Raw genomic sequence first — 13,667 nt, 5'->3', positions numbered from 1 at the left:
TTTGAAAGATTCAAGCGGGTATCAGATGCTTCTAATGGCTGAATCGACTCGTTCCCTGGACCTTTCATTTCCCAGCACGGTTTAAAATCAATCTGCTGCATCCAGGCGATCGAGGCTCCTGATGTTGAGCCCCCGCCGGCAGAATTTAAGCCACGCCGGGCGATGAACGGCCCCGCGAACGGGCTGATTCAAGCCCCACGATTCGGGGCGGACGAAGCTGCCGTTGCTGGAGTTCGGACTCGGTCACCAACCAGGTTAGCTCCCGATGCTACCGTCCACAGGGCCCACAGCCAAAGCCCCCAAAGCCTTGAGTGTGCGTGCGCATGCGCGCCACCACCAAGAAACCGCGTCCCCTCCAAATTGTGTCCCCCCATATTTTGATTGTGATTTCTGCCCCTGTGTGCGGTCATATTTGGAGTATTCTGTTCAGTTTTGGTCACCCTGCTATAGGAAGGATGTCGTTAAGCTGGAAGCGGACAGTTGCAGAGAAGGTTTTTGTCACCCTGCTCTAGGAAAGATGTCATTAAGCTGGAAGTAGACGGTGCAGAGAAGGTTTACAAGTATGTTGTCTGGACTTCAAAGGCTGAGCTTTAGGGAGAGGTTGGACAGGCTGGGACTTTATTGCTTAGAGTCCTGGAGGCTCAGGGGTGATCTTGTAGAGGTGTATAATATCACCCCTCCAGACCATTGAGGTTTCCTCAATTAATATTGGGGAATTTGAACCCCATCACAAAAATACTTTTAGTCTTACAACCCTCTGCAATTTGTCGACACATCTGCTCCTTTGTTCCCCACTGACTGTTGGGAGACCAGTCGTGTTACCCAACAGAGTGAGTGCACTTTTTATATTCCTAATTTCTATCCATATGGCATATTTGGAGAACCCTTTGAGACATCTTCCCTCATAACACTATCGCTCTATTTACTGCATTAATTATGTATGGATGTCACGGTGGTGCAGTGGTAGAGTTGCTGCCTTAAAGCGCCAGGGACTCAGGTTTGATCCTGACCTTGGGTCCTGTCTGTACAGAGTTTGTACGTTCTTCCTGTGACTTGCTCCGGTTTCCTCCCACACTCCAAAGACATACAGGTTTGTAGGTTACTTGGCTTGGTAAAATTGTAAATTGTCCCTAGTGTGTGTTGGGTTGGATTAATGTATGGGGATTGCTTGTTGGCGTGGACTCGGTGGGCTGAAGGGCCTGTTCCCGTGCTGTATCTCTAAACTAAACTAAGTATTTTTCTATTTCAGAGGGGACCACTGGGAGGGAAGGGGAGGGGGTGGAGGGGCCGGCGTGAGAGGGGGGTAGAGAACAAAGGACGACCTGGTGTGGGATACTTTGTAACATTGCCAGCGCCCTTTACATGGTGACTATTGGCATACCTTTGGTATGCAAGTAAACATTTTTACTGACTTGTCACGTGATAATAAAACATTCATTCATATTACAGGTTTACACAAGCATTGCAAGGATGCCTTTGATATTGCGGGAGAATCTGGGCCTGGCGTCGCTGATGAACACGATTGTGTTCCACACACGAATGCTGGACGACTTGGATGGGCTGCTGGTGGAGACGGCTGACCTCGCCCCATACTGGTGCGTGCTGCAGGGAACAGGCACCCAGCTCCTTGTACCATGACACCTCTGCCCATACTCATTGTTCTTTTGTTTGCTGTGAGAAGCAGAGCGGGCAGTAAAATTCTCCCTTCTCCCTTCCAGGACGTGAGAAATGGAGCAGGAGTCATCCATACGGAGCACCCTGTCTGCTCCAACACTCATGAAAGGCCACGTCTCATCTCCCATACCAACCCCTCTTTCCTGACCTCAGATTACTAGATTCCCTTGATAGATACGGCCATCCCTCTGTGTTGTGAATGAAGCCAGTGAGAGAGAGCATACAGCCCTCCATGGAGAGGGAACGTAATCTTGCCCTCTAAGGGGAGGAGGAGGAGGCGGGTGCTATCCACTTTCAGGAAGCTGCTCAAAACAGATTTTTACAACAGCACCCGCAACACAGTGCAAAATGGTAGAGCTAGTGCCTCACAGAGTCAGAGACTTGTGTGTAGAGTTTGCACGTTCTTCCTGTTATTGCATGGTGTTCCTTTGGGTGCTCAGTGTCCTCCCACATTCCAAAGACATGCAGGTTTGTAGGTTAATTGGCTTTTGTAAATTCCACCCAATGCAGGATGTGAAAGTGGAATAAACAGAGCTAGCGTGTGAGCAATTGACTTGGTGGGCCAAAGGGCCTGTTTTCACACCGTATCTCTAAACAAAGCTAAACTAAACAGTTTTACATTCATGCACTGTCACTTTCTCCTTGTATATTTTTCCATGAAAACTTCACCTGATGGACAGCGGTGTCCATTGACAAACTGAATCACTTCAGTCAAGAAGGGGTAGTGTTCATAGTTCTTGAGTTATAGGAGCTGAATTAGACCATTCACCCATCAAATCTACTCCGCCATTCAATCATGGCTGATTGATCTTTCTCTCTCAACTCCATACTCCTTCCTTCTCCACATAACCCCCGACACCCGTACTACTTGTTGGTTCAATATTCTGATGTGTATCTTTTCTCTGGCAGTTTCTACCCATCATTGTTTGAGAAGATGTTCTCACAGAATGCAGACGACCCCACACAACTGCAGTACCTGATTGCCTTTCCGATGGTTTGTTCGCACTTTTCCAGCTGTGTACATGACATGTGCCCTGAGGAGGTAAGTCCCAGAGGATAATTTCAGTGAGGCACCTCCCGAGATCACAGGCCGGTCAGTGGGATCATATCACAGGCTGTTTATGCAGCCCCTGGTATGGCTGATCACAGGCACAACCCGACCTCACTGGATTCGGAAAGCACTGCAGATGCTGGTTTATCCCAAAGATACACAAAAAGTGTTGGAGTAAATCAGCAGGTCAGGCAACATCTCTGGAGCAAATGGATAGGTAATGTTTTGGGTTGGGATCCTTCTTCAGTCTACTTAATCAGAGAAGACAGGGAATTTTGGTGGAAGATTAGTATTCTGCCTGGAGATCTGTGACCACTGGAGCTCCGCCTTGATCTGTGCTTGGACCTCTGCTGTTTGTGATATTTGTAAAGTGACCTAGACGTAAATGTAGATTGGTTGTTGAATAAGTTTGCTGACAGTGAGGTCAGAAGATACAGCGGGATGTAGATCAGCTGCAGAAATAGGCAGAGAAATTGCAGATGAAGTTCAACCCAAGCAAGTGTGGTGTGTTTCACTTTGCGGGGTTGGATATAATGAGATACCATGCAGTGAATGGCAAGACCATTAACAGCATTGATGAGCAGAGGGATCTTAGGGTCCAAGTTCATAGGTCAGTAAAGATGGCAACACATGGGTGGTGAAGAATGTGTATGGTGTGCCTGTCTTGATTGCTAAGAGCATTGAATATAAGTGCCAGGAAGTCAAGTTGCAAGTCAATAAGACTTTGGGGTTAGGCGACATTTGAAGTATTGCATACAGTTCCTGTCACCCCATTACTGGAAAGACATGGAGGTTTTGGAGAGGAGATTTACCAAAATGCTGTCTGGATTAGAGGGTTGCAGCTACAAGGAGAGATTGAATAAACTTGGATTGATTTCTCTGGAATGATGGAAGTTAAGAGGAAGCACAATAGAAGTATATAAAATTATGAAAGGCAGAGATGTGGTTGACAGTCAGAACCTTTTTGCCAAGGTGGAAATTTGAACTAAAACCAGGAAGTTCTGGACATACACGGCATTTGGTGCAGTGTTTTGGCCCAAGGTCAAAGAAAGGTTACAGCACAGGATTGGGCCCATTCATTACATACCGACCTTATGCAGTCAGTCGCATTCACTAGAGAACTACAAACTCTACCTTTTCAAATACATATCCCGCTCCCTATTAGAAACATAAAATGAATTTACGTACACCGCCAACTTCCCCTCCCCAGCCTCGAACTATGCACAGCATGAAAGAAGTTATTCCTCATTTTGTCACTATATTTGATTATTTTAAATTACTCCCTCAGTTTATCTTGCCACTCCCTAAAAACAACTTCAGCTTCTTCAGTCAATGCACAGGACTGGAATCTCTCTACAGAGCCCAGAGCTGGCTACAATCCTCCAGTGTGAAAAACCAGTGTGTTATAAAGGCTCTTGGACGCTCCTTCACTCTTGTGCCCCCCGCCTCCATTTATAACACCAGGAGCATCTGTGCCTTTTATGACCAATCTCTCAGCCTGAGTTTGACGTTATTGTCACGTGTAGCGATGTACAGTGCAAAGCTTTTGTTGCGTGCTAATCAGTCAAAACATGATTGCAATTGGGCCATCCACTGTACAACTACATAATGAAGGAAACAATTTGAATAATTGCTAGTGCAAGATAAAGTCCAATCCAAAGATCATGACAGTGTCCCCAATAAGATATATAGTAGCTCAGGACTGCTCTCTAGTTGTTGGTAGGATGGTTCAGTTGCCTGATATTAGCTGGGAAGAAACTGTACTTGAATCTGGAGGTGTGCTTTTCTCACTTCTGTACCTTTTGCCTGATAGGAGAGGGGAGAAGAGGGAGTTACCAGGATGTGAGGCAGTGTGAGGTGCAACTGGAATTAATGGAAGGGAGGGTGGTTTGTTAGATGTTCTGGACCTGCCCTGCTTCTTCTAATGAATTGCACACAGACATGGGCAGCAGCGTGGCACAGCAGTAGAGTTGCTGCCTTACAGCACCAGAGACCCGGGTTTGATCCTGACTAGGGGTGCTCTCTGCATGGAGTTTGTACATTCTCCCCGTGACTGCGTGGGTTTTCTCCGAGATCTTCAGTTTCCTCCCACACTCCAAAGACGTACAGGTTTTTAGGTTAATTGTCCATGTGGAGGATAGTGTTACTGTGCGGGGATCACTGGTTGGCAAGGACTCGTTGGGCCGAAAGTCTTGTTTCCAAGCTGTATCTCTAAACTAAACTAAACAGCCAGATCTTTCTGTTCTTATTGTCTTCTAGAATTGAATAAATGTAATTGTATCCTGTGCCTCTCCCATGCCTCCTACCAAGGTAGTACACCTGATGTTTCATGTCCCCTCATCTACCAGCCTGCTGTCTCAATCCACTTGAAGTCTATTAAGGTTTAGAGGGATATGGGTCAAATGCAGGCAGGTGGGACTAGTGTAGATGCAACATCTTGTTCAACATGGACAAGTTGGACAGAAGGCACTGTTTCCGTGTTATATGACTCTGTGACTATTACCACCCTAGTTACAGTCCATGGCACCCCCCAATCTGTGTGTCGTTGGAACATTTTGAAATTGTTTCCTGAAAGCTTGAAAGGGATCAGAAAGGATTGTCAAGATTGAGAGGGTTCAGAATAGATTTACGAGGATGTTGCCAGCACGAGAGGGTGTGAGCTATAGGGAGAGATTGCGTTGGCTCGGTTTATATTCCATGGAATGCAGTAGGATGCTGGGTGAACTTATAGAGATATACAAAATCATGAGAGGAACAGATCGTGTAGATGCACAGAGTATTTTGCCCAGAGTAGGGGAATCGAGGACCAGAGGACATAGGTTCAAGATGAAGGGGAAAATATTTAATAGGAATTCGAGGGGGTAACTTTTCACACAAAGGATGGTGGGTGTATGGAACAAGCTGCCAGAGGAGGTAGTTGAGGCTGGGACTATCCCATCGTTTAAGAAACAGTTAGACAGGTACATGGATAGGAGAGGTTTGGAGGGACATGGACCAAACGCAGACATATGGGACAAGTGTAGCTGGGACATTGTTGGCCGGTGTGGGCAAGTTGGATAGAAGGGCCTGTTTCCGTACTGTATCACTCTGAGTCTATGACTCTAAAACTAAGATCAAGCCATGAAAGAAAGAGCATCGAGCCCTAGTACCTGACCAAATGGGTTTTCAAGTGTGCAATGGTATCTACAACCATCTGGTTGCCAAGTTAAGGAAGGATGTACAAAGGAGATACAAGGAACTGCAGATGCTGGTTTTCAAAAAAAGACACAAAGTGCTGGAGTGACTCAGTGGGTCAGGCAGCATCTCTGGAGAACATGGCTAGGTTACGTTTCATAGAAACATAGAAAACATGGTGCAGGAGGCCATTTGGCCCTTCGAGCCAGCACCGCCATTCATTGTGATCATGGGTGATCATCCACAATCAGTAACCCGTGCCTGCCTTCTCCCCATTTCTCTTGATTCCCCTAGCCCCTAGAGCTCTATCTAAGGTCAGGCCATTCAGCCCTTCAAGCCAGCACTGCCATTTAATATGATCTTGGCTGATCATCTAAAATCAGTACCCTGTTCCTGCTTTTTCCCCAAATCCCCAAATCCCTTGATTCCTTTAGCACGAAGAGCTAAATCTAACTGGCTCTTGAAAACATACAGTGAATTGGCCTGCACTGCCTTCTGTGACAGATTCACAACTCACTGGCTGAAAATGTTATTCCCCATCTCAGAGTCCTAAATGTCCTACCCCTTATTCTTAAACTGTGAACTCTGGTTCTGGACTCCCCCAACATCGGGAACGTTTTTCCTGCATCTTGCTAGCCTGTCCAATCCTTTAAGAATTTTATATGTTTCTATAAGATCTCCTCTCATCCTTCTCAATTCCAGTGAATACATGCCCAGTCAATCCCATTCTTTCATCATATGTCAGTCCCGCCATCCCGGGACTTAACCTGCTATGAATCTACTTATATATTCCCTCAATAGCAATAATGTCCATCCTCAAATTAGGAGACCATAAATTGCACACAATTATCCAGGTGCGATCTCACCGGGGATCTTTTCAACTGCAGTACGTCATCCTTGCTCCGTCCTCATTGCTCCTAAACTCAAATCTTCTCGCAATCAAGGCCAACAAGCCATTAGCTTTCTTCACTGCCTGCTGTACTGCATGCTACTTTCTGTGACTGGTGTCCAAGCACAGCCAGGTCTCGTTGCACCTCCCCTTTTCTTAATCTTACGCCATTCAGATAATAATCTGCCTTCCTGTTCTTGCCCCCAAAGTGGCTAACCTCACATTTATCCACATTATACTGTGCCTCTCAAAAAGCCTCATAAACGCCAAATATATCTGCCTCCCCGCCCCCTCCTCCCTCAACCCTCCCCCTCCCCCCCCCCTCAGAAGCATATTCCAACCTCCTACTACAATGTGGGATTAATTAAATCTTTGTAAAACTTTGATGGATGGTTCTTTGGTAGGTGAGGATGGTGGTGAGTAAATGGGTGTTGGTACAGACTGCAGAATGTCACGGGATGGCAGGTGATTGTACATTGAACACCTAGCACACTCAAACAATTCTGACAGATCCGACAGAGAGTAATTTTCGACATCACTGGAGATGTGTGACAGGGAATGCGTGAGTGTCAACACGCGCCGTCTACTTGGAGATGGGCAACTGGGTGGGCTATTCCTCTACCGCCATTGCAATCTTGTGGTGGGTGGTTTAGAGACTCAGTCACCACCCAGCTGCAGTTTATTCAATCCGTGTCAGATGAGGCCATGCATATTTATAACATATGTTAATGTACAAGAGAGGCACAAGTGCTTGGAGAGTAAAGTTTAAATTGGGACTGACTGAAGTATTCTGATGCCATTACACGATGGGAATTTCTCTGGGGTTTTTGGTGCTGACCTGCCTTAATGAAGTTGCTGATGGAAGTGTCTTGTCTCTCTCTGCAGTACCCTGTCCTCCAAAGTCGAAGCGTTAAGTTATGTGCCAATTTTCTGGATGAAATCACCAAGCAAGCCAGCATATGTATTATTGAGCTCTGCTTGGAGCAACGCAACCTGAGTGAGAAGGTGAGTAAGGTTGTGGATGAAAAATCTCCTCCTCAGACTGGCAGCTCTGTAACTGCTGGGCGGTAGATACATAGAAACATAGAAAATAGATGCAGGCGTAGGCCATTCAGCCCCTCGAGCCAGCCCATTCAATATGATCATGGCTGACCATCCAAAATCAATACCCTGTTCCTGCTTTCTCCCCATATCCCTTGATTCCGTTAGCCCTAAGAGCTATATCTAATGCTCTCTTGCATACATCCAGTGAATTGGCCTCTGGTGCCTTCTGTGGCAGAGAATTCCACAAGTTCACAATTTTCTGGGTGAAAATGTGTTTCCTCATCTCAGTCCTAAATGGTTTGGCCCTTATTCTTAAACTGTGACCCCTTGTTCTGGACTCCCCCAACATCGGGAACGTTTTTCTTGCATCTACTCTGTCCAATATCTTGAGAATTTTATATGGTTCTATAAGATACCCTCTCATCCTTCTAAATTACAGTGACTGTAAGCCCTGTCGATCCATAGTTTCATCATATGTCAGTCCCGTCATCCCGGGAATTAACCTGGTGAAACTACGCTGCACTCCCTCAATAGCAAGAATTAATTCCTCAAATTAGGAGTGCAAAACTGCACACAATACTCCAGCTGTGGTCTCCGCAGGGCCCTGTACAACTACAGTACGACCTCCTTGCTCATATACTCCAATCCTCCCACTATGAAGGCCAACATGCCATTTGCTTAATTAACAGCCCGCTGCACCTACATGCTTACTTTCATTGACTGATGGACAAGGGCACCAGGATTCGTTGCACCTCCCCTTTTCTAATCTGACACCAGTCAAATAATCTGCCTTCTTGTTCTTGCCACCAAAGTGGATATCCTCACATTTATCCACATTAGACTGCATCTGCCATGCATCTGCCCCCTCACCCAACCTATCCAATTCATCCTGCATTCTCATAGCATCCTCCTCGCAGCACACATTGCCAGACAGATTTGCGTCATCCGTAAATTTGGCGATGTTCCTTCATCTAAATCGTTAATATATTGTAAATAATTGTGGTCCAAATGCTGAGTGTTGCACCATTCCACTAATCACTGCCTCCCATTCTTAAAAGTACCCGTTAATTCCTATTCTGCCAACCAGTTCTCTATCCATGTCAATAGCCTTCCCCAAAACCAAAATTTTGAACACTAATCTCTTGATTGGGGCCTTGTCAAAGTCTTGTTGAAAGTGCAGATACACCACATCCACTGGCTCTATCTTATCCATTCTACTTGTTACACCCTCGAAAATTTCCAGAAGATTAGTCAAGTATGATTTTGCCATCATAAATCCATGCTGACTTTGATCTATTCTTTCTGGCGCCATAAAGTGCAGAGACCTGGGTTCGAGCCTGACTCCCAGTGCTGTCTGTACGGATTTTGTACATTCTCCCCATGACCTGCTTGGGCTTTCTCCACACTACAAAGATCATTAGTCGGCGCAGACCCGGTGGGCCAAAGGGACTGTTCATTCCCATGCTGTATTTCTAAACTAAACTAAAATTGTACTGAGAAACACTCCCACCGGCTCATTTCTCCACAGCTCTTGCCCAAGTACACTGCTCATACCATCAGCAAAGTTGTCAACAAGAAGCACAAGAAACCTCCTAACAAGAAAGTCGAGACCAACCGGGAGAAGCCGGGTATCGAGAGCCAGCGAAAGGACAGACTCATCGTCACCACGTAGGTGAAGGTTTGAGGAGATATGACTCTTGCAAGCAGCCCAATTGCATAGGTCGGTGATGAATGCCATTCTACTCACTGTCCTTCAGAGATGGACTATGTGGTGACACATTGACCTTGACACTAGGCAACATATGTGTGACCACAGTGCTCCCAACATCATCACGATGTAGCTACCAGGTACATTATCCTGATGAGCCATCCACCCATAGACAGAATTTAATGCTTAGGGCTGTTGTATCATCAGCTCAGTATGAAGGGCTTCGAGGCATGTGCTTTATAACCATATAATAATTACAGCACGGAAACAGGCCATCTCGACCCTTCTAGTCCGTGCCGAACACGTATTCTCCCCTAGTCCCATATACCGGCGCTCAGACCATAACCCTCCATTCCTTTCCCGTCCATATAACTATCCAATTTATTTTTAAATGATAAAAACGAACCTGCCTCCACCACCTTCACTGGAAGCTCATTCCACACAGCCACCACTCTCTGAGTAAAGAAGTTCCCCCTCATGTCACCCCTAAACTTCTGTCCCTTAATTCTCAAGTCATGACCCTTGTTTGAATCTTCCCTACTCTCAGTGGGAAAAGCCTATTCACGTCAACTCTGTCTATCCCTCTCATCATTTTAAAGACCTCTATCAAGTCCCCCCTTAACCTTCTGCGCTCCAAAGAATAAAGCCCTAACTTGTTCAACCTATCTCTGTAACTTAGTTGCTGAAACCCAGTCAACACTCTAGTAAATCTCCTCTGTACTCTCTCTATTTTGTTGACATCCTTCCTATAATTAGGCGACCAAAATTGTACACCATACTCCAGAATGCCTTGTACAATTTTAACATTACATCCCAACTTCTATACTCAATGCTCTGATTTATAAAGGCCAGCACACCAAAAGCTTTCTTTACCACCCAATCTACATGAGATTCCACTTTCAGGGAACTGTGCACAGTTATTCCCAGATCCCTCTGTTCACCTGCATTCTTCAATTCCCTACCATTTACCATGTACGTCCTATTTTGATTTGTCCTGCCAAGATATAGCACCTCACACTTATCAGCATTAAACTCCATCTGCCATCTTTCAGCCCACTCTTCCAAGTGGCATAAATCTCTCTGTAGACATTGAAAATCTACTTCATTATCCACAACCCCACCTATCTTAGTATCATCTGCATACTTACTAATCCAATTTACCACACCATCATCCAGATCATTGATGTACATGACAAACAACAGTGGACCCAACACAGATCCCTGTGGCACCCCACTAGTCACTGGCCTCCAACCTGACAAACAACCATCCACCATTACTCTCTGGCATCTCCCATTCAGCCACTGTTGAATCCATCTTGCTACTCCACCATTAATACCCACCAATTGAACCTTCTTAACCATCCTTTCGTGAGGAACCGTGTCAAAGGGCTTACTGAAGTCCATATATACAACATCCACTGCTTTACCCTCATCAATTTCCCGAGTAACCTCTTCAAAAAATTCAAGAAGATTAGTCAAACATGACCTTCCAGGCACAAATCCATGTTGACTGTTCCTAATCAGACCCTGTTTATCCAGATGCTTATATATATTATCTCTAAGTATCCTTTCCATTAATTTGCCCACCACTGACGTCAAACTAACAGGTCTATAATTGCTAGGTTTACTCTTAGACTCCTTTTTAAACAATGGAACAACATGCGCAGTACGCCGATCCTCTGGCACTATTCCCTTTTGTGCCATTAACTCTGAAAGACCTTGAATACAACATTGAAAGATGGTGGAAGAAATGATTGGGAATTAGCTGGCACCAGGGAAGGTCACTCGATGGCCACTGATATTTGTGCAACAGATGTCCAATTGCAAATGATAGAAGTTGGGAAACAGTTTGAGAGAATTCTGCTCTGGGACTGAGTTGTGGTGGGATGGGAAAACTCGCAATGAGGCAGGCTTGGGGGTGGGAGAATAAAGAGCATGGGCAATATGCACCTGGGGCAGTTAAAGCCAAAGTGTCATTGTGTGGTATGGCATGGAAACAGGCCCTTTGGCCCAACTTGTCGAAACTGCCTGGCCCATCCAAGCTAGTTCAATTCGCCCATGGTTGCCCTATATCCCACCAGAATTCTGAACAAGCGTCTTTTAAATGTTGTAATTTTACATGCCTCAACTATCTCCTCTGGCTGCTTGTTCCATATACCCACCACACTATGAATGAAGGGTTGCCCCTCAGGTTCCCTTCTCACCTTAAATCTATGGTTCTTGATCCACATTCCCTGGTAAGAAAACTGGATTCACTCTTGTCATTTCCTCTCATGATTTAATTCTCCTCTATACGATCACCCCTCAGCCTTCTGTGCTCCAAGGTGTAGAGTCCCAGCCTGCCTACCCTTCCCCTATAGCCCAGTCCCTCAAGTCCTAGGAACATCCTTGTAAATTGTTTCTGCACTTTTGCCAGTTTAATGATATGCTTCTATAGCAGGGTGACCAAAATTGAACCCCATACTCAAAACTCACCGTCTTGTACAACTGAAACATAATGTCCCAACTTCTAACCTTGACTGATTAAAGCCAATGTACCAAAAGCCTTCTTCACCAACCTATCTCCCTGTGACATCAATTTCAGTGAACTTGACCCCTCTGCTCTACAACATGCCCCAGGGGCCTACCATTCACTGTAAAGGTGGTGTCCTGGTTTGACTTCACATAATGCAACACCTGACACTTACGTGCCTCAAACTCCATCGGCTGTTCCTCAGCCCATTTGTCCAGATGACCATGAACCTGCTGTGAAAACTATATGCACCATCCATGATATCACCCACTTTACTGTCAAGTGGGTGATATCATGGATGGTGCATATAGTTTTCACAGCAGGTTCATGGTCATCTGGACAAATGGGCTGAGGAACAGCCGATGGAGTTTGAGGCACGTAAGTGTCAGGTGTTGCATTATGTGAAGTCAAACCAGGACTACATGCAATAAACCACAGACAGCGTGACCTAGCACTGATATCTGAGGCACCTCTGAGGAATCTGGTGGAAGCCACTGACAAAAGTGGTTTATGGGGCATTTATCAAAACCTTTCATCTTATTTTCATTTTAGTTCTTTTTTGTTAATTCTTGGGATATAATGGCCAATCTTTATGAAAAATTCATAAAATAAATGTGGGCGTTCTAACTGTAAATAGGTTACTTATTTTCGTAGGTGATATGAAGTGAAATGAACTTGGGTTCTATCCTCTTTATATTTCTCCAAGGCCGTGTCTGATTCCATCCTCATGAATCTTGCGTGCACCCCGTTTTCTTTTTCACCAAATTTATAAGGTCTTTGGTCAATCAAGGTACCCTTACTTTGTCATCCTAATCTCAATTCCTCACTGGAACACACTGGTTCTGAACTTTAATCAACTGGTCTTTAAAATACTCCCACATGTCAGATGTAGACTTAGTCAATAATAATTGATACCAGTCTACCCTTCCAAGCTCTTGTCTAATAAAGTTGTCGTTTGACTTACTCCAGTTTAGCACTTTTCTGCAAGGCCCAATCCTAAAACAAGCCCCAAAAGACTCTTGCACTGAAACACCAGCCACGTGTCCAGGCTCATTTCCCAACACAAGGTCTAGTATCTTCCCTTCTCAGGTTAGACTTTCCACATACTGTTTTAAGAAACCCTATTGGATACACCTCATACATTCTGCCCCATCTAAGCCCTTGGCACTGAGCAAGTGGCAAATATTGGCTACTTTAGGAGTACTGTGTTTACACTTCTATTGGAAAGATGTTAAGGTGGAAAAAGAAGATTTATGAGGATGTTGCCAGGACATGAGGGGCTGGGCGATAGGGAGAGGTTATTTAATGGAGTGCTGGAGGTTGTGGGGTGATCTTACAGAGGTGTATACGATCAAGAGGGGAATAGATAGAGTAGATGCACAGAGTATTTTACTCAGAGCTGGGGAACCTTTGGTATAAGGCGAGAGGGGAGAAATGTAATAGGAACCTGAGGAGTAACTTTGGGTGTCGGCAATGAGCTGCCAAATAATGTAGTTGAGACAGGTACTATAACGACATTTGAAAGTCATTTGGACAGGTGTATGAATAGTAAAGGTTTTAGAAGGATATGGGCCAAACGCAGGCAGATGGGTCTAGCGTAACCCAAGGTTAGTAT

General features: G+C 45.2%; 1 protein-coding gene across 1 annotated transcript in view; it reads left to right on the top strand.

Moving 5' to 3' along the window:
• The window catches only part of LOC116967685 (nck-associated protein 1-like), a 183,726-nt gene that overhangs the window by 77,795 nt on the left and 92,264 nt on the right, over window positions 1-13,667 (top strand). The window contains exons 16-19 of the mRNA XM_033014275.1: window positions 1,450-1,595; window positions 2,584-2,716; window positions 7,674-7,793; window positions 9,361-9,500. Coding sequence (XP_032870166.1) covers window positions 1,450-1,595; window positions 2,584-2,716; window positions 7,674-7,793; window positions 9,361-9,500 — 539 coding nt within the window. The remainder of the gene's footprint in view (window positions 1-1,449; window positions 1,596-2,583; window positions 2,717-7,673; window positions 7,794-9,360; window positions 9,501-13,667) is intronic.

Source organism: Amblyraja radiata, chromosome 41, assembly GCF_010909765.2.
Source record: "Amblyraja radiata isolate CabotCenter1 chromosome 41, sAmbRad1.1.pri, whole genome shotgun sequence".
Classification (NCBI taxonomy): domain Eukaryota; kingdom Metazoa; phylum Chordata; class Chondrichthyes; order Rajiformes; family Rajidae; genus Amblyraja; species Amblyraja radiata.
The sequence above is the reverse complement of the archived record's forward strand: the minus strand, read 5'-3'. Positions and strand labels throughout refer to the sequence as shown.